General features: G+C 50.1%; 2 protein-coding genes across 2 annotated transcripts; one reads left to right on the forward strand and one right to left on the reverse strand.

Annotated features, from left to right (window-relative positions):
• Positions 1 to 644: 644 nt before the first annotated feature.
• LOC135914572 (uncharacterized) lies at positions 645 to 6,265 on the forward strand. Its single transcript, XM_065447485.2, has 2 exons — positions 645 to 1,031; positions 4,937 to 6,265. The coding sequence occupies exons 1-2, from the start codon at positions 738 to 740 to the stop codon at positions 6,065 to 6,067; spliced, it is 1,425 nt and encodes a 474-aa protein (XP_065303557.1). The 5' UTR covers positions 645 to 737; the 3' UTR covers positions 6,068 to 6,265.
• Positions 6,266 to 6,407: 142 nt separating this feature from the next.
• LOC139060996 (putative uncharacterized protein ENSP00000383309) lies at positions 6,408 to 19,822 on the reverse strand. Its single transcript, XM_070540371.1, has 5 exons — positions 19,774 to 19,822; positions 18,780 to 18,853; positions 14,222 to 16,174; positions 12,759 to 12,893; positions 6,408 to 7,983 (listed from the first exon to the last, which is right to left on the reverse strand). Exons 3-5 carry the CDS (start codon positions 16,160 to 16,162, stop codon positions 7,951 to 7,953), a joined length of 2,109 nt encoding a protein of 702 aa, XP_070396472.1. The 5' UTR covers positions 16,163 to 16,174; positions 18,780 to 18,853; positions 19,774 to 19,822; the 3' UTR covers positions 6,408 to 7,950.
• Positions 19,823 to 20,482: the final 660 nt, after the last annotated feature.

The following is a 20,482-nucleotide window of genomic DNA, read 5'->3' on the forward strand; positions in this document are numbered from 1 at the left end:
GAGGCATTTTTTCTTAATGGCGTTTGTTCCCTCTCACCTATTCGCGCTTCAAACAGCACTCCCTCTTTGTATAGGTCACTCACCAATGGACCTGGACCGTTTTTCGTCAAAGGTTTTACAACCACGAAAAATGACCGTGCCCCCACTACGTCGTGCCTTATAATCAAGTCATGGTTTTTGCGTGTAAAACTCGGGATTTTTTTTAAACGTCATCGTGACCGCTATGTTGGAGCGCTGGAGAAGCCGCGTACACTGCAGAATAATTTACACCCATAAAAGAGAAGAAGGGCGCAATTCTGTCTATGACTCGCACCTTTACACCCAAAAATGAGTGCAAGGGTGTGACGTATACACACAATGACACCCTTATTTACTTTTAAGGGTGCAAAATATTTTACACTGATAAACAGGCACTGTGACAGCCCGACAGCCGTGTCTTGCGTCGAATCGAAAACGGTGATCATCCGGATAAAAAACTATCACCGTCGAAAAAAAGAAGCATGACAATCCACACGTTATGACGTGGCACAGTGACGTCACCGCTACCGCCACGCCCTGGTACCAGCACGGTGAGGAGCTGCGCGCGCGTGACGTCACGTGGCATTATCGTCGCATAACTTTCCCTTGTCACGCCTGCCGCGCCGCATCTATCGGACTACAAGAAGCCGCAGGCTCCACTACAAGCCAGGCCGCCATCCCGTGAGTTCGGTACTCAGTGTAGCTGTGCATACATCGCCATGCCGGACGCCAAGCGGGGACCCGTGCACCGTTTTCGCGATCACGCGGTCGCAGGCGTCAACTGGCGACCGACGCGGTTTGTCGACGACGTGCCCAACGTGCGCGTGTGCGGCCTCTGCCGCATGATTCCGTTGCGGACGCTGGTACTGCCTTGCTCGCACGTCCTTTGCCAGCCCTGCTACGCAGACAACTCCCAGGGAGGCGTTACGTCGTGTCCCTTGGATCGAGAGCCGTTCGGGGAAACGCAGTGCGCCTTTGTCGAGCTGTGCGCGCGGGAAGCGAACAAGTGGAAGGTGAGAAAAACACCAACGAAACGGCTTCTGCTGTTTTTTTAAACCTCCCATAATTTGCATTAGTTGCACTCATGCGTATTTGCACGCCTAAGAGTAATCAGTGGCTGTTTTCCGGTTGCCGAAGTTCGACGTACCGATAATGCAGCTTGTCTTTGCGTTCCTGTTTAGCGTCCCTAATTTTTCAGAAACCAGCGGATACTTATGGGGGATGTCGAGCATTAATCCTTTTTCACGCTTGTTCATGCGGGGTGAAATATTGAATCAAAAGCCGCAGTTTACAACTTATGTGTACGTGGTTCGATAAGGTATCTTCTCGTCCACTTTCATTTTCCTTTGCTTCGTTATTTTTTTACTTTAATTCAACTGCAGCTGATTTTCCCGATGCTTTACTTGGCTTCCTTGTCTGTTGGATTTATGTGGTCATGGCAAAGAAAATCGATCCCACCGTTTCTCCTTCTCTCGCTTATATATGTATATATAGGATGCATGCATGTCGATAACTTCATCCTCTGTAATGCGCTACATGCGTTTCTTACGCCGCATGTTGCCACATGATAGTTGTTCGACAGATTCAACTTGTCACGAACTCATCTCCCCTCTGCCGGATTCCTTGGTCCTTCAGTGCGGCTTTCCTGTGTCCAGGGAATGGTTTTTCGAGGAATTCGCACAACGAGACGCTACATGCATTTCTTACGCCACATGTGGCCTCACGATAGTTGTTAGACAGCCTGTGGGTCGAAACATTGTGGTCGCTAAATGGTGCCTTAGAGACCATTGCATTTTGCTCTCACAGGGCCATTTCAAACAAGTGCACTTAATCTGCACTCGCCCCATCGACAGCTGTCGGCGCTGCCCACGCTGGGTTGCGGGCTTGGTGACTGGGCAGCTGACCACAAAGCTATGGCAAGTGAACACTGCCACCAAGCAGGCGATACGAGACTGAATGTTACCGTGGTTGTTCCTTCGTTTCTTTTGACCAGTTCCCGTAGTCGCAGAAAAATGGCTGCCTTCAAGGAAAAAAAACACCAAAAAAAGAACGGCGCTCTAAATTTTATTTGTCGATTTATTTGTTTACGATTAAGTCCGGCACCGACAAGGCATGATTGCAAGGGGACAACATGATACGTGTTGGAGTTGGTGTCCGAAAAAAATTGCAGATAGCTAGCGTTAACGCTCGCGGCACGCTCTTACTGCTCTGCATCCCCTGCTACGCCGTTGTCCTCAGGAAATACTCATCGCTTGTTACAAGCGATGCACCAGCGTATATCACCATGACTGCACAGCTAGTATCGTGCACCTATAATACCACTACCTTCGTATTTTTTTTTCATGCGTCGGCGTATCTCTAAATACAAGTGACTACTCGTCCAGCGTCACCTAGATACCATAAGGTTTGTTCACCCCGATCCATGACGTTGCGTTACCTGGCCCGCAATTTCCGTTCCCAAGGCTGGCGTGATGAAAGCGCTGACGTCAAAATCGCTGTTCCTTACTCGGGCGCATCCCCATTAGAATATATGGCAGTCGGGCCAGCTAGCATGACGTCATGGATTGGAGTGAACGTGCCTTGTGCAATCTAGGTGGTGTTGGCTCGGCACGTTGCAGTGACCCGAGTTAGGAATGACGTGCGGAGCATGTGGAAGAACCGCTGTTGTGCGCACAGTGGAGGCGTTGCTGCACAGTCAAATGCTTGGTAAGGTGCCGCTAAATTTACTTTCACCCAAATATTAACGACATTGCGGCGCACTTTGTGACTCGAATGGGTGGCAAAACGGTCACTTCTAGAAATGCGAGACGGGGGATGCGTTGGGTTTTTTGTTAATTTAACGACTCAAGAAAATCGTACGCGCTTTGCGGACGGTGTATTCCCCGTTCATTTGTTATTCTTCGCGTCATATCTTCGCAAAATGAAAATGACCAACACTTCCCCTGCCGAAAAATGGCGGTAAGCGAAGGTTGTCCTGTGTACACCTGACCTTCGTCACGGTTAAGTAACCCACGAGTAAAGGTGCCGGATTGCTTCGGCCTCCCTATCCGCTCATCTCGGGATCTTCTTGCTGTCGGATTGCCTAGGCTCGGCTCGCTCTAACTGCTGGACCAGCGCGCCGATGGCTCACTCTTTCACAGGCCGTCGCTCGTTTAACGCTGCCAGTTTCTTGGAGGAACGCACGATGCGTGGCCCTCCCATCCGTTTTTCTGAGACTCAACTGCACAGAAATGAAGCCGGCGCAGCGCGCGCGAAACCCTTTCCTGCTCTTTCCCTCCCCGGTGGACCCGAAACGGCTCTGATTGGTTGCGCGCATGGCCTAAGCGCGCGCCTATGCAGCTGGAATCCTTGCTAATGTCTCGCGGTCCGGCGCAGGCGCAGCTAGCTGTCAACTCATCGAATTGCTCTTTCCCACAGCTGCTCTGCCATGGGAGCAACTGTGTATTATTTTTACGTGACGGCGGCAACGCCACTTATCTTGCGAACTAATACATGCTTCGCTTGAAAAGTTGGCCTACGCATCTAGTGCGGCAGGGCGTATGCATCGCAAGAAACCGGAGCATTGCTTGCACAACGTTCGCTTCAGCGCTTGCGTCTGCACTGTAAAATAGGCTACATGCCTAAAAGAATAAGAGGGGTGTAAATCTATTTATAACTTCCCGCCTTCTTTAGTACAAATATGTGTTATAAGCAGATTTACGCGTTATTTACTTTGGAGGGCGTAAATTACTCTACAGTGGTTTGTCGCAGGTTTCGCCACTTCTCGTTATCAGGCGCTAACATGGACATGCTGCCATTTCAACGCTCGCGTGATATTATTAAATACGGTGGTGGCTGTACATAGTGTCGATTTCCTTAAATTATGCGTGGCCAAATGAGGATCGAAGGCTGTCAGTGATATGGGAACTCCTGGTGGGCAAACGGTCTCGCATGAGCGTAACCTTCAAGGAAGTCTCGTAACCTACTGAGACATCCCACTCCAGACGTCGTTGTCCCTGAAGAGTGTAAGGTTGCCTGCAAAACGTGCGTACAGGTAGCATAACACAATGAGCAACTGGGACAATGCTCACGCATACTTAGACAACAACCAGAGGAGTTTCTGCGTGACTTGACATGAAAAGGTAAAGGTTACATTTACGATTAGAGTAATCCGAGCTGTTCGGTCTAGGGTAATACTGAATATTCAGCGTGACTTCCAGACGAAGTGTGCGGGTCAGAATTAGCTAATGAATGCGCCATGGTTCTGCTTTTTGCCCACGGGTCAATTAGCCGACAAGACAAATGTCTTCTACAAAAACAAAATACAGCAAATGCGCCAGCCGCCCATCCTGAACATTTTTTGGACACCTGAACATTTTTGAACATCCTGAACATTTTTTGGAGAGGGCGTTTCTAATGGGCTGTTCGTTTCTAATGGTTCTGATTTCTATAATTGCTAGTTTTTCTTTCTGCAATTTTTTCGTGATTTTATTGCATCTTCAATTTCTGCATTCGGGTGAATGCGAGTGCTCATTAATATTCTGTTTTCACCATGTTCTTTTGCTCGCGTTTGTATCAAGTTGCCCCGTTTCTTCGTCACTAAACAGTACACATTTTTCAACATTAAACTTAACACAGTTCGAGTAGGCCCACTGTAGATACTATTTATGCCTGTAAATGCAGTGAAATTCCATAAACCGAACACACTAACCTCAAGGTACCTTGGATTTAATTTAAACATACTGCATGGTTTCCAAGGTCTCATCGCAGCTGCCCCTGTTCCAGAGACAGTTTGCAGGGCGGGGTCTTCCTGCCATCTTTGGGATCCCGGTTTTGTGCGATGTCGTTACTATCCCTGCACCAGGTTGTTCAACTGTTGAGCGCAAATTGCTCAAATTTGTTAATTTTTTTTAATATTTGCTCTTTTTTTCGTTTCAAGGTTCATTGCTGGAACGAATCGCACGGCTGCAAGTTTGTCGGCACCGCGGATGAACTGCTGCGTCATTACGAGACCGAATGCGCCTTCCACACGGTGGAATGCCTGCGTTGCGGCGAGGGCGTCCTACACCGCGACCTGTCGGCGCACTTCGCGGCCGGATGCGCCGTCTCCGACTCTTCCGCGGCCACGCAGCAGCCGCCCTTGAGAGCTGCGGGCGTGACGCTTCGGGACCTGGGCCACGCGCTGGAGGACATAAAGGGGCTCTCCAAGGACGTGCGGCCCGACGAGCTGCTCTCCGGACTTCAGAGCCTGATCGCCAACCTCGCGGAGACCGCCCGGAACCGGAGGGCCAGGTTCGCGGACATCTCTCGGGCGCTCGGAACGTCCGAGCAGGACCTGAGGGACGAGCTCACCCAGATCGCCACCGCCGCCGACACGCCCCGGCCCGAGAGTCGGCAGAATTCGGCGCGCGCATCCAGCACGTCGCCGTTCTCCTTGGGCTCGGAGAACGGGCTCATACTCCGCAAGTTGGAGCACTTCGCCCACAAGGCGCTCAACGCCCTGGAGTACTTGCGGCAGAACGTCGCCCGGCACGGTCAAAGCCCGGTGACCGCGTCTTGCGAGCCTCTCGTCGTCTGTTCGGACACCTTTCGGCGTTTCGCCAGTTCGCTGTCCGTGGAACAGGGACTGGCCGAAGTACTCCGGAGCGTGTGCTACGTGCTGACACTCGAAAACGCGAACGAGATCCTCCTCTGCCGGGAGGACGACGGACGGTTCGCCGAGGTCACCTTGTGGCACACGAGGGACACGTATCTGACGATAGCCGTCTCCAAGCGCACCCACGGCGAAACTTGTGACCTCGTTGTGGACGTCGCGTTTGACGGGCTGCTGGCGGGCTCTCGGTGCGTTCTGCAGGACTGGCGCGTGAAGGTGCGACATCCGGTCAATGACTGCTCCTTAGGCGGTCCCAACGACGCTCAATGCGCATGCGCGCGCGATCTCGACTCGATGAAACACTTCCACCGCGAGTTCAACATAGGCTTGGATTTTTTGAGAAACGGTGGTTTTCTGATGGACGGCAAGGTGATATTCGAGATCCACCTAGAGTTATTGCACGAGACCGTGGTCTGAAGTACTTCACGATTGTCAGCGCTGTCCGTGCTTCGCGGCGCCATGTTCTCTTTCCTGCTTCGCGTGCCTGTGCGATTACTCTTGTCAAGTTCTTTTGCCCCCTTTCTGGCGATGAAATAACCGTGTAATTTGGCGTCAGTTCCAGTTCATTGTTAATGCCCGATTTCAAAGTATTATAAACTTGTTTTAGTCTGTGTCTCTTCCTTACTTTATTGTTTACGACTACAGGAGCTCCCACATCCTTGTTTTAACTTCGAGACCAACTATCTCTTCGACATCTTGAGCATATTCAATAGAAAGAAACGCGTGTCGTGTGCAGAATGCCGCTGCTACTATCCTTGGCGAAGTGGGCAGCTGTGTGCGGCAAAAAAAAAGAAAAAGTTCCACGCTGCTCTCCTGGCTGTTCCGGTTCCCCTTCTCGCACGTCGTGACGCCAGCCCAGCATCCACGTCACCACGATAAAAGCTGTTGCTTAACACGGCGCAGCACAGGCCTCAGCTTTATGACGTCACGCTACGTGGATCGCAATAGCCATTGCCAAGCCCGCATGACAAAAGCGATGTCAAAAATCACCGCGACTTACTCTGCAGTATTCCCATTCTACGGCAGCCGTGTAAGCTAGCATGACGTCGTGGGTCGAAGTGCACCTTCCTTGTGCCATCTAGGAGACGGGAGCGCCAATGTAACGAGTGCGTGCTGTGTTAACTGAAGAGCGAAAGGGGGGCGCTCGCCTGTTGCGGTACAGATCCTTTCGTGAAACTTCCACCGCGTCGGCGTCACCCCGAGGGAAGCACTTCCGGTTTTTCTTGGTACGCAGACGCAACCTGTAGCTCTCACATGCACTTAATGGAATGGACCTTTTCGAAAACATGTTGCGCCGTGCTCTCCCCTGGTGACGTCATTTGGCGGGAGGGTGCGCTTGGCAGCTGCCAAACAGGAGTGTAGATTTTTGGGCTAGTTGGTCAGTTGCATCAACTGGAGTCATAGCGCTGGATTGACACGGACAAGACGACAGAGGACAGAGGACACCACGCGCCACCACGAGCCACCTCACGCGCCTGGCCTGGACTTCGTGGGGTCCTGAACAAGCTAATACCATTCGCACACTCACTAGAGGCGACGAGACAAGGACGAACGTCAATGGTGACCATGCGGAGATGGCGAACGATGGTACGATATCGTCGGAGCGTCACCACCTTTGTCCCGAGGTGACTCGTGGTAAGGCTGGAAGCGGCCTGCATGGGTGGCCAGAAGGACGCCGGTTAGGAGCATAGGGCTGAACAGCGGGCGACGTGACCAATCCGACGGCAATTAAGACAAATGAGCCGGTCCTGAGCTGTCCTCCACTTGGCCGGATTGCGGCGACGTAGCCTCTGGCCTTGGACATACGAAACAGGGAAACGGACAGTTAGGCTGGAAGGAGCGATGGCGCACACAGAGTCCAGGCCAGCATTGGATTGCTCCTGACGCCCGATGGCTTGGACAAGTGGCATCCTGGTAAAGCTGGACTCGCAGGCACGGGGGCACGGGGAAGTAGGAGACACTACTTCAAGTATTTATGTATTAGGAAAGAAAAGGCTAGCTGATTCGATAGATGAGCTGAATTTATTTTAAATTACGCTAACACCTGCATTCAAGTCGATAAACAAATTTGATCATCCAGCAGTTATGCACGGGAGATGCACGCCGGCGAATCGAGCGTGATGAAGCCAGCGTGTCGACGTGGCTAAGTAGCGCGTTCAGCCAGAAACGGCGGATGAAACGCTGCGCACATCCTGCGAATCTCCGCGCACGCCGCAAAGCAGGAGCTGCCCAGACACCTTTGCAGTCGTGGCCCTACTCGGCGCAGCTTGGCTGGCGTCAGAGTAAACATGGCGGTGCCGTCACAGAACTGTCCACTTGGTGGCACCGTCTGCCTGCGCAACCGAGAACGATACGCAGCGCCACCTGTAATCGCAAAGCTGTACTCCGTTACGTATTTGGCAGGCAACGCTGCGGAAGCTGCGCAAAGTAGTACGGTTATAAAATGTTTCAACTGCGCGCGTTCTGCACCGCTGTTTGCTTTAAACCCTACGACGATTTGTACAAACTACACATGCTTCATACATTACAAGTACAACTTGTAGAGATAAGATTACGTCAAATTACGGATTATTTGTGAACTTTTTGTGAACTTTTTTTCTTACTGCTAGTATTCGTGACGCACTTTGCTTTGGTCACGATGTCCTGTATTTGACACAAATGAAGGCGCAACAGCCTCGTTGTTGAACTGTGTCGTAGTTGTTACGTTAGCGTTGCCGTGTGTTCCAGAGAATCGGGGAACGCATGACAAACATCCCTGAACGGCTGCTTTCCGCAGCTGCCGATAGGCGGCGACAAGGGTTTATGCTAGTACAGCCTTGGTAGCAGCTAGCTTATTCGAAGACGAATGCAACTTTGCATTTTGCAAAAGTCTAGAGACCACGGCATATGCAAAAAACAAAGTTCTTCAGCACAGCCCTGCAACGTGAACTTGTATAAAAGCATGGTGTTAGTCAAGCAGGCGCACGTGGGCAGTACACTTGATTTCAGCCCTTCTATGCCTAGGCTGAGAAGAAAAATGAAATTTAGCGGCAACTCTGGTCCTTAAACTTTTGCACTCGATTGTGCATATCGGCACATACTCAGTGACCAAAGTTGCTCCGATGATTGGTTTGGAACCGTGCTACCTCACAGCGCAGTAGCCCGATGCGCTAACCATACGACCACGAAATAACCAGTGACCCAGGTAGGCGAGAAAACGGTTATATAGATGGATACAAATCCCCCAGAAGCGTGCGAACTACAATAAGAATGCGAACGCATTAAAATGAAGCTGGACAAGCCATTTAATGCGTAGGGCAGGTAACCGGTGGTCTGTAACGTTAGAAAATGGATGCCAAGGGAGGGAAACGCAGGCGATGACTTCAGAGAACTATGTGGTGTGACGACTCTTAAAAAAATTAAATTATGGGGTTTTACGTGCCAAAACCACTTTCTGATTATGAGGCACGCCGTAGTGGAGGACTCAGGAAATTTCGACCACCTGGGGTTCTTTAACGTGCGCCTAAATCTAAGCACACGGGTGTTTTCGCATTTCGCCCCCATCGAAATGTGGCCGCCGTGGCCGAGATTCGATCCCGCGACCTCGTGCTCAGCAGCCCAACACCATAGGCACTGAGCAACCACGGCGGGTACGCGACGACTCTAGAAAATTTTGAAGTAACAACTTGAAATCAGCGAGCTCAAGACAGTGGTGATTGGTTACTGCTGGGAGAGGCCTTCATCTCGCTGTAGACAATAGATGTAGGCGGATTATGATTATTACGATGATGATGAGGGACAGGGTTGACTGAGTGATTCACTGACGGGGTCCAAAAGCAACGCAAGGGTTCAGAGGGGTGCCCTGCGATTCTGCAGCAAAGCTGATTAGCACTGCTGCAGTTTGTGCGAGCACGGCTTCTTCTTTGAGGTTGCCAAATACAACTTCTTATTTACCCTTGTGTGTCCTTTCTAATCTTAAAAAGGAAACTTTAGCTTACGCTTACGTCTGTGATTTTCCAGTGAGTCTAGCTTGCATAATTATAACATGGCCGTAAAGCAGAATTTCTGCGTCGTTATTTGGAGCATATAAAACGGGCTGCCATTCTTTCTATCTTAGCCTTCCAAACTTCTCGATGCGGAGTCGACGCCACACAAGCATGCTCCAAGACCGCACGAACAAAAATGCTACAGGCTGCTAACATTACCTCTCGTGCAGCATAATTTCGCCTTTTCTTTAGAGAGGACAGCTTTTGATGCGCCCTATAGCAAACGATATCAATGTGTGAGTGCCATTGCAACGTGTGCATAACGTAACTCCTAGGTATTTGAAACAATTTTCATTCTCTAAAAGATGATCTCTGATATTGTGCACAAAGGAAAGTTGGCGCCTGCTTTTGTTAATATGCGTAAATGTTGCTTTACTATAGTTTATTTCCATGCCTCATTTCGCACGCCACCCATCTAGAGCCTGTAAACGTCCGTTCAGTTTAATCTGGCCATCTCCACATGCTATTGGGGCAACAATCATCGACAAAAAGCTTCATTTGTACAGGTGCTTCAACTAGGGCAGAAATATCCTTAACATACAGAAAGAGCAGTATTGACCTCAAAACGGATCCATGGGGAACCCCCGAATGCAGCTGAACGGGCTTGAAGAACAACTGCCTATTGTTACTGCCTGCTTGCACATAGATAAATAAGCCTTTAGCCATTTTATTAGTTGTTTACTTAGTCCTTCACTTATTCCTAGAGATTAAAAAGCAATTTGCATTTAGAAACCGTGTCAAGCACATTTCTAAAATCAACACTTATTGCATCTGTTTGCAGGTGTCTGTCTACGTTCAAGTGGAACGCACGAAGTGTTCCTAATAATTGTGTCACCGTAGAAAGGCAGTTCATAAATCCGTGCTGATCTGGGCAAAGTCACTGGTTAGATTGAAAAAGGAACCGATAACACATTTTGCTATAATGTGCTCCGAAAGCTTGCAGCATACTGACGTCATTGATACCGGATGGCAAGTGTTTACTTGCATGCTATCGCCACCTTTGAAAACAGGAATTACTATTGCATTGCCCCAGTCCTCTGGAAGTGAATGCGTACACTCCAGATTACAAATATTATCTCTAAGTAAAAATGACACCCATTCTGCTTACTGCTTCATTTGCATTCTTTAAAGATCGCCTCTGTGAGACAGCGCTGCTCATTCTTTTCGGGTAAACTTCTACAAAACCTGGATATTACCTGCATGAGAGGTAACAGTTGCCTGGTGGGTAAATAACCCTGCCTGGCGCAAAATTTATCTATGTAGTGAGAAATTTATATTTATTGCATCTCAATAAACACTAGCAAAAAAAAAGCCCATGCACATTCTTAGTGCACATTTTGGAAGCATATCAAAAGTTTTTCCCGTGAACTGCCAAGAAATCAGGGCGTTAGAGATTCCGCATGTTTCTACGAACTACTTTATTCGTAATTGCAAAGGCGGGAATTGTGGCCGCAAAATATTTGACGAGAATTTCGTGCCACCAGAAGACATATATCTTAGGCAGCATGCTCTAGTGATACTGTGCGAAGGCATAACCTGGACTTGATGCGACGCACGTATATTTGCGCAACATCATGTAAAATCACATTTACCTGTGGCAAGAATTGACCACTCTCGTAATCTGAGATGCGGACGCTCACGTTTCTGAGACAGGTCTTGGTATTCACTTTTCCTTTCCTATGTCGGAAATTGGTTGCAAAACGTTATGATTACCACTACTAGGCCAAAAATTATTAAGACGGGTCAGGTATAACCTCTTCAATTGCTGACTTTACGGCACCAGTGGCAATTGCAAAAAGCAAAGCTAGGAAATAGTGCTTTCGCGTCTTAGCACAAAAGCACAGGACAAACGCCATGTCCGAGTTTGCTACCGAATACACTGACGTTACAGTTCGTGGCGCGTTTTTTTTCTTTGTATCGTGAAGCACTGAAGTGTGGCAAAAAAAAAACGAATGGCTAGCGAAAGACAGACAGACAGAGCGCTCGTGTTTGTACTTCTTTCGCTAACCCCTTCGTTCTTTCTGTATCCGCTCATCAGTGTTCCGCCCTACAGAAATCACACCACTGACTTAGACCACGCATATTATCAAAACTGTTACAGTTAAAGGCCTCATCCGTCTGTGCTGCCGAATACGCTGGCATAATAGAGTCCCTCTAAGACGATTTTAGTCTTAGAGGGAGTCCCTCTAAGACGATTATTAGGACGATTTTGATGGAACGCGAATAGATTATTTTAGCAGAATACGTATAAGGAGATGTCGAAAATCATACTATTTGTAGCATTTATACTAAGGAGGCATGGTTTCACTACTGCTCATCTTCAATTTTGCATTTGGAGCGTGTGTCCCACGTTGAATACTTCAAAAGTTCATTATGGAATTTCTCCAATTAGCTTCCTGGACAATGCGTTTTTTTTGCGCTAGTAGTGTGCACCTCAGCAGTTGATTTAACTGAACAGTACGAATTGAATTCTAGACTAGAAAATATATTACAAAAATAATAACAAGAAAGACATATTTATATAATTCATATATATTTGATCAGTATAAACAGAAATAAAATCTAATCTATGTCGACATGGCTCTTCTGAGAATAACACAGGGTCATACGTACGTGGCACGAAAGAGAGAGGCTTGGAATGTATGTTCGCGCTAAATCCAGTACAGAGAATACGCCCTTTCATACCACTGAAGCTGCACAACTTGTACGTTCTAAAAGTGCCAGAAGAGAAACCATGAAATATGAATACGAATGGTTCTGTAACATAAAAACAATGTATGTGTTTATGTAAGTTGCAGCCGCATGTTGTATTTGTCTTAAGGCTTCGGAGCTTTTACTCAGTTTCTCCGTTTGATGACGTACTACGCTCTAGTACTGGCCACGTCAACTTGCAAGTGCGGCATCGGTGCGTGGTAACGGCGAGTTAAGACTCTGTATCTCTATCATCTCTCAAGACTATATCTCTATCCGACCGTATCAAGACCGTATCAAAACCGTATCTGACTGTATCTCTATCTCTCACAAGACCGAGCGTGTGAGAGAGAATCTGGGATAACGGCGAATGTGCGGGTACGCGCCCTTGCCTTGTTGGAAGCCATCGAGACCCTGCGCTCTGCCAGGCGCAATTTGAGCAGCTTCCCCGACAGCCGCAACAGCCATCCCGAGCACACGTGCTCGTACAGGTTGTCGCACGGGTCGTCGCCGCGGCCCAGCGTCTCCTGCGTTCGAGAAGGAGCATGCTATTAATGGTGATGTCCGAAATATGGAAACATGACGTATTTCGCCATCCCGAAATCAGCCAGCAAAAAAAGCACGACATTCGAGATTGGTTTCTGCTAGACACAGGTCACTCGTCAGTAGGGCGTGGGCTTGGACAATGGCCATTCTGAATTTCAGCAAGAGTTTCTGACTAGGAGAGTTGGTACATGCTTGTGAACGAAAACAACTTCAGTCAACATTTCGCGGTAAATGCGAGAGAAATGCGTGAGCATTTCGTCGCACCTATCTGAGGTACCAGATCCGTAACTTAAATTCGTTCACCACGTTGCCAGCTGCTTGTTCAGGAGCTCACTCGACACATGGCCTGCATCTTCGAGAAGGTAACTGCAACTGGTGGTGATCCGGAGCAGGCCATCAGGGCCCGTATTCACGAGAACGTTCTTACGCTAAAAGCGTTCGTGCCAACCAATAGTGATGTGGGACATTATCATTAGCGAAGGCGATTAGCCAATGACAAACAGAACTTAAGAACGAAAAGCTTTGTGAAGTCGGCTCCAGTTGCAATATATATGCGTGCACGCTCTTCTGAGCTCTCCCATTCATTCTCTACCTATACCACGTGGTTGGCTTCCCACACTTCACGAACATACACTTCTTTCCATATTAATACTCCTAATAGCAACTCATTAAATATTGAGCAATACAGACGCGAATGCAAAGAAAGCACTGGACACACTGGACACGCACAAGCACTGGACCAGCGTCAACTCTGTTCCCTTATGCCCTTATGCATGCCAGAGCAAGCTATGGCTCAGGCCGACCTTACTGCATTCCTGCATATATATATATATTTATATATGCAGAAAGGCACCTAAACGACAGAACTGCCTGTCTGCAAAAGCAACAATTCTGAGGTTTGCTACGCTCGGAAGGGCCAATTCGAATGCTGTCAAATTACACAACGTTGTCACAGTTGGTCATGTTCGAGTTTTGAGCCAATCAGAGAGGCTTGGTTTTTTACCATCATTGCATTTGTTCTTTATGCTGTCATGGACTGGTCGTATGGCAGTGTTTTCGGCAACTCTCGAAAGTCGATGTGCTACAGCCACTAAGTTATATTCTGAATAAAGCTGGCTGCAATGAGTGTAATAAATCTTGATTATGACAGTCTGCTTATTCTTGAATTCTCGCATTGAATTTGGTATTCGGTGGCATTGGGGCTGCCGAATTACTATTCAACACCATACGAAGACATCATTATTGGTTCCGCGATAACGATGTAAAGATACATATTGGAAAGTTTGAGATCAACAAAACATGCGCTCACCTTCGGTGTTGCGCAGTTGCGCGAACCGAGGCGTCGAGCGCTCGGCCGCGCTGGCGCTACACGTAGCCGCTGCGGCAACCCGCCACGTGACGTAGTGTTGCGCAGCTGCGCGGACCGAGGCGTCGAGCGCTCGGCCGCGCTGGCGCTCCCACGTAGCCGCTGCGGCAACCCGCCACGTGACGTAGTGTTGCGCAGTTGCGCGGACCAAGGCGTCGAGCGCTCGGCCGCGCTGGCGCTCCCACGTAGCCGCTGCGGCAACCCGCCACGTGACGTAGTGTTGCGCAGCTGCGCGGACCGAGGCGTCGAGCGCTCGGCCGCGCTGGCGCTCCCACGTAGCCGGTGCGGCAACCCGCCACGTGAGGTAGTGTTGCGCAGCTGCGCGGACCGAGGCGTCGAGCGCTCGGCCGCGCTGGCGCTCCCACGTAGCCGCTGCGGCAACCCGCCACGTGACGTAGTGTTGCGCAGCTGCGCGGACCGAGGCGTCGAGCGCTCGGCCGCGCTGGCGCTCCCACGTAGCCGCTGCGGCAACCCGCCACGTGACGTAGTGTTGCGCAGTTGCGCGGACCAAGGCGTCGAGCGCTCGGCCGCGCTGGCGCTCCCACGTAGCCGCTGCGGCAACCCGCCACGTGACGTAGTGTTGCGCAGCTGCGCGGACCGAGGCGTCGAGCGCTCGGCCGCGCTGGCGCTCCCACGTAGCCGGTGCGGCAACCCGCCACGTGAGGTAGTGTTGCGCAGCTGCGCGGACCGAGGCGTCGAGCGCTCGGCCGCGCTGGCGCTCCCACGTAGCCGCTGCGGCAACCCGCCACGTGACGTAGTGTTGCGCAGTTGCGCGGACCAAGGCGTCGAGCGCTCGGCCGCGCTGGCGCTCCCACGTAGCCGCTGCGGCAACCCGCCACGTGACGTAGTGTTGCGCAGCTGCGCGGACCGAGGCGTCGAGCGCTCGGCCGCGCTGGCGCTCCCACGTAGCCGCTGCGGCAACCCGCCACGTGACGTAGTGTTGCGCAGCTGCGCGGACCGATGCGTCGAGCGCTCGGCCGCGCTGGCGCTCTCACGTAGCCGCTGCGGCAACCCGCCACGTGACGTAGTGTTGCGCAGCTGCGCGGACCGAGGCGTCGAGCGCTCGGCCGCGCTGGCGCTCCCACGTAGCCGCTGCGGCAACCCGCCACGTGACGTAGTGTAGCGCAGTTGCGCGGACCAAGGCGTCGAGCGCTCGGCCGCGCTGGCGCTCCCACGTAGCCGCTGCGGCAACCCGCCACGTGACGTAGTGTTGCGCAGCTGCGCGGACCGAGGCGTCGAGCGCTCGGCCGCGCTGGCGCTCCCACGTAGCCGCTGCGGCAACCCGCCACGTGACGTAGTGTTGCGCAGTTGCGCGGACCAAGGCGTCGAGCGCTCGGCCGCGCTGGCGCTCCCACGTAGCCGCTGCGGCAACCCGCCACGTGACGTAGTGTTGCGCAGTTGCGCGGACCAAGGCGTCGAGCGCTCGGCCGCGCTGGCGCTCCCACGTAGCCGCTGCGGCAACCCGCCACGTGACGTAGTGTTGCGCAGTTGCGCGGACCAAGGCGTCGAGCGCTCGGCCGCGCTGGCGCTCCCACGTAGCCGCTGCGGCAAACCGCCACGTGACGTAGTGTTGCGCAGTTGCGCGGACCAAGGCGTCGAGCGCTCGGCCGCGCTGGCGCTCCCATGTAGCCGCTGCGGCAACCCGCCACGTGAGGTAGTGTTGTGCAGCTGCGCTGACGGAGGCATCGAGCGCTCGGCCGCGCTGGCGCTCTCATGTAGCCGCTGCGGCAACCCTCGATGACTTCGGGTGCGCTTGAGCATCGCTGTTGTGATCACCACCAGCTGCGACAGCACGATGAGCCCGATGCACGTAAACCGAGCCTGATGCGAGTGAATGGAGACTGCCGCTCGGGACACAGGCGTGACTCCATGACTTGGAAACATATCGGCGATTGCCTGCGATCGAATTTGCCAAGCGTATGGATCGGAGACACACAAACAGGGGGCTGGAATCACTTTAGAGCAGAATTACATACGCCTTACTTTTTCTACCCGAAACGCCTTGACCAAAGACGATTCACGTAGAATGCAAATTACAGCTCTCGGGTTCTCTAGGAATGCCTAGTAGCTGCCTGGTTCTACATGAGTTAGTTACGAGCGTATCTAGCGTGCATACAGCCTGGCCATGCCTGGTGACGGTCTGTGCATTTTTATGGTGAGAACAGGTGCTTGGCTCGTAAGACGAGTTTTATTCACACTGTCAAAACTACCGTCCTTCACAGCCTTGGTTCATTCATAATAATCTTTAACGACGGGCATGTTGTACCTGGTGGGAAGCAGGTGGCGTGAAGGATGGATGAATAACTTTCTTAAGTTCCTTCGGTACGCGCGATTAGCGTGGAGCGGGCCACTCCCACGTCGGGACAGAGAGTCTATGCCCTTCTGCCGCATCGCGGGCTCGATGGACAGCACAGAGCTGTGCTTCAAGGTCCGAGCTGCGTAGAGCTCGGTCCCACTCTTCCTTTGTGGTCCTGGTCTTTGGTGCCAGGGGGCAACCCCAGCGCATGGGAGAAGGCTAGCTATATCTTTGCAAAAGCGACACGCATTGTGAGGGTGCGCGTCCGGAAAGATTTTCTGCAGGAAGGCCGGGCATGGGTAGGTGCCCGTCTGAAGCCGCCTGTACGTGACTTCTTGTGCTTTATTGAGTGCTTCGTGTGGTAGCAGCATGGTTCTCCTGACTAACTGATAGTGCTGGGTGAGATCGTTGTATGTGACGAGGGGGTCGCGTGATAAAATTAGGAAATGTACATATACATAGAGTGAAGTGACGCAAGACAAGGGTAATAGGAGAAAGCTTGTAAGAGCTTTGGTCTTGCAACGGACAACAAATGGACTGATGACGATAATCATGGTGATGATTATGAAAGTAAACGTGGGCGAACGCACTAAAAGGACACCTAGGAGGCTTGCGTCATGTGGCCTATCATTGTCTTCGTAGGTTCTTGTAATCAACATCCCCTTCGTCCAACACTCATAATACTAGGACGCCATTATACAGTAACTACGAGTATAGTAATCTATCTATCTATCTATCTATCTATCTATCTATCTATCTATCTATCTATCTATCTATCTATCTATCTATCTATCTATCTATCTATCTATCTATCTATCTATCTATCTATCTATCTATCTATCTATCTATCTATCTATCTATCTATCTATCTATCTATCTATCTATCTATCTATCTATCTATCTATCTATCTATCTATCTATCTATCTATCTATCTATCTATCTATCTATCTATCTATCTATCTATCTATCTATCTATCTATCTATCTATCTATCTATCTATCTATCTATCTATCTATCTATCTATGTATGTATGTATGTATGTATGTATGTATGTATGTATGTATGTATGTATGTATGTATGTATGTATGTATGTATGTATGTATGTATGTATGTATGTATGTATGTATGTATGTATGTATGTATGTATGTATGTATGTATGTATGTATCTATCTATCTATCTATCTATCTATCTATCTATCTATCTATCTATCTATCTATCTATCTATCTATCTATCTATCTATCTATCTATCTATCTATCTATCTATCTATCTATCTATCTATCTATCTATCTATCTATCTATCTATCTATCTATCTATCTATCTATCTATCTATCTATCTATCTATCTATCTATCTATCTATCTATCTATCGTCGCTTCATTCACCTGCATACTCTGAAGTACGGCCTTCTGTTACCTTCGAAGATTCTCCGCGGGTAAAGGCGCCATGGAAGCTGCCTATTCTTGCAATTCGTGCAGCAAGGCAAGGAAGAAAACTAGCTGTGTTGGAGATTGAATAATCAGAAAAAATCGATTTATTAAACACTGGTCACCCAAACTGCCCTTTTATCACCGAAAAATATTGCTCATAGCGACAAACGGGCTGAAAGTTCAACTGTACGTGTAAACTATTAACGTCTCGTTAAGCCTAGGCTGGATCTCTGATGGTTCTTTGCAACACCTGCCTTTTGCAAGCTATTGTTTCTGAATCGCAAGGTTGAAATTCCCGTTGTATAGCCGCCTAAATAACAAAGCTTACTACTAGTTTTGTAACTTGCAACTAATAATTCAACGTTCTTATTGATTCTTAATGAACCAAGAAAACATATTCGCCTGTGTTTAAGGCACATTCGCTTGGAGTGGTTCTAAAACTCCGGTTACAGGAAATTCTACGCCAACATCATCCGGCATGTCAAGAAACAGGCCTGTCTACGTTTATACAAAACCTTTTTGTGTGTGTCAGTGAACGCCGTCTTTACAGTGACCAACTCATACTAAAGCTTCCATGGCATCAATTTAATAAACAACTTGCTCGGTCCCGACTGGATTCTAGTAGCTCATTTTATTGCACTTGTACACATCGCATGAACAACAAAACATCGCGTGGAACGTTTGAACGGCGTACTTTACAGGCCCTCAAACAGAATGTTATTTACGATGTATGCACCATCCAAACCCGACTAAGAGTGAGGCCATGGCCTACCTGGTATTCACTGTGAAAGACTGCCAGATGACCGAGCCTTGGCAAGACTGCGCGCTGAGCTGCCCGTGGATGGCCTGTGGTCAGCGATCGGCTAATGAGACACAGCCGCATCGGATGGGAGAATGGCGAACGGGAGGTCACTCCCTCGCAAGGCTGTGCCAAAAGCAAAATGATATGTTGTATATGCCGCTCACTGTCATCGTTATGCCCGAAATCTCCTGCATGGGCTGGGGCAAATACCGGCCAACTTTGCCGCAACGCAAAAGCTATTAGAATGCATATCTTGGTACGTACATTGCAGGCTCAAGAGCAACGCATTCTACAGGGAGAGAAAAAGCGCTGCTGGCTTCATGCGGCGCATTAAACGGCGCGATACTGAAAGGGCGTAACGAACGATTCTGTAGGTGTACGCCCGAGATCGAGTAGTTAAACCTACAGTGCCGATATACGCGAGTGTATACGGTACCTAGATATCTTACGACGACGCTAGGTGGGAAACAGCAGGCAACGACTCTTCTCGCTAGCGGTATTCGTAACAGCGCGCAGGACAGGCACCGAAAGGAAGACATACGACTAGAGGCACGCTTATGCATGTGTTGTTTACCGTCCTTGGTGCTGGTATGAACGCTGTCAACAGGTTAGCCCAACTCACATGCGTCTCTCATTCTCATGACTCTTCATGCGTCGCTCATTCTAAGACGTGACGCTGCGGAGCTCGAGGTAGCGGGTTCGATTCCAACGGCTTTTCCCGGTGAGGGCGGATTGCAAAGACATCCCGTGTGCCATGCGTTGCGTTCGCGTTAAAGAGACCCCCGCCAATCAAAATTAAACTGCGGCCCCCTACCACAGCGTGAGTCTTAACAGAAAATTGTTTTGCGTCTACACACGGACACGAGCCCAGGGGAACTAGCCCTTAACAGCATCGATGTAAAAATAAAAGAACACGAAGAGGAGGCGAGCAGAAATAATAAACTGTGGTGCGTTGCCTGCTCACCGTTCTCTTGTTCTTGCTCTGTTCCTGTCCTCAGCGATGCCGTCGTGTTCTTTTCTGCGCACGAGCCAGCGGGTTAAAACGCGTGCCTCGCGAGGTCTCGCTCTTCTTCCTCGTTTCTAGAATGGAGCGTTTGAGTTTTGTTATTATCAGTAGCAGCAGCCACCATCAACCAATTTCTTTTTCTTAAATCTCCGCAGGGTGAAGACATCTGCAAGAGGTGGCCGAGGCGTGTCGTCCGTATCGCCAGGCAAACCTGTTCTATCCCTGAAGGATGTCCTTACGTCTTCAATCCTCATCATCCTCTGCCGCCCTCGATGACGTCGCACTTCCCATCGCGCCCTCTGTGTTACTATTATATGCCTCTAGATTATGTGCTACAGGCTGAATTTTCGCAGAATAAACTGCACGAAAACCCAATTGCGACGTTATTTCGAAACAAACTAGCCTAGCTAGTTTTAGAAAGTGTAGATAGACAGAAGTCTCCCGTGCGAGGTCACGAGTTTGAGTGAGTGAGTGAGTAAATAAACTTGATTGTAGGTCCGGCGAGGACGCGAACTCTTCGCGCACCCGGCTAATCCCACGTCAGGACCGGCAGGTCTAGCCCACCAGCCCGGTCGCGGGCACGCCGGACGGCCAGGATTTGCTTTTCTAGAGCGGGGCTACGCAAAAGCGAGTCCCACTCCTCCTTGATGAACTTGGGGTATGTCGA

This window comes from Dermacentor albipictus, chromosome 6 (assembly GCF_038994185.2).
Source record: "Dermacentor albipictus isolate Rhodes 1998 colony chromosome 6, USDA_Dalb.pri_finalv2, whole genome shotgun sequence".
In the NCBI taxonomy this organism is placed as follows: domain Eukaryota; kingdom Metazoa; phylum Arthropoda; class Arachnida; order Ixodida; family Ixodidae; genus Dermacentor; species Dermacentor albipictus.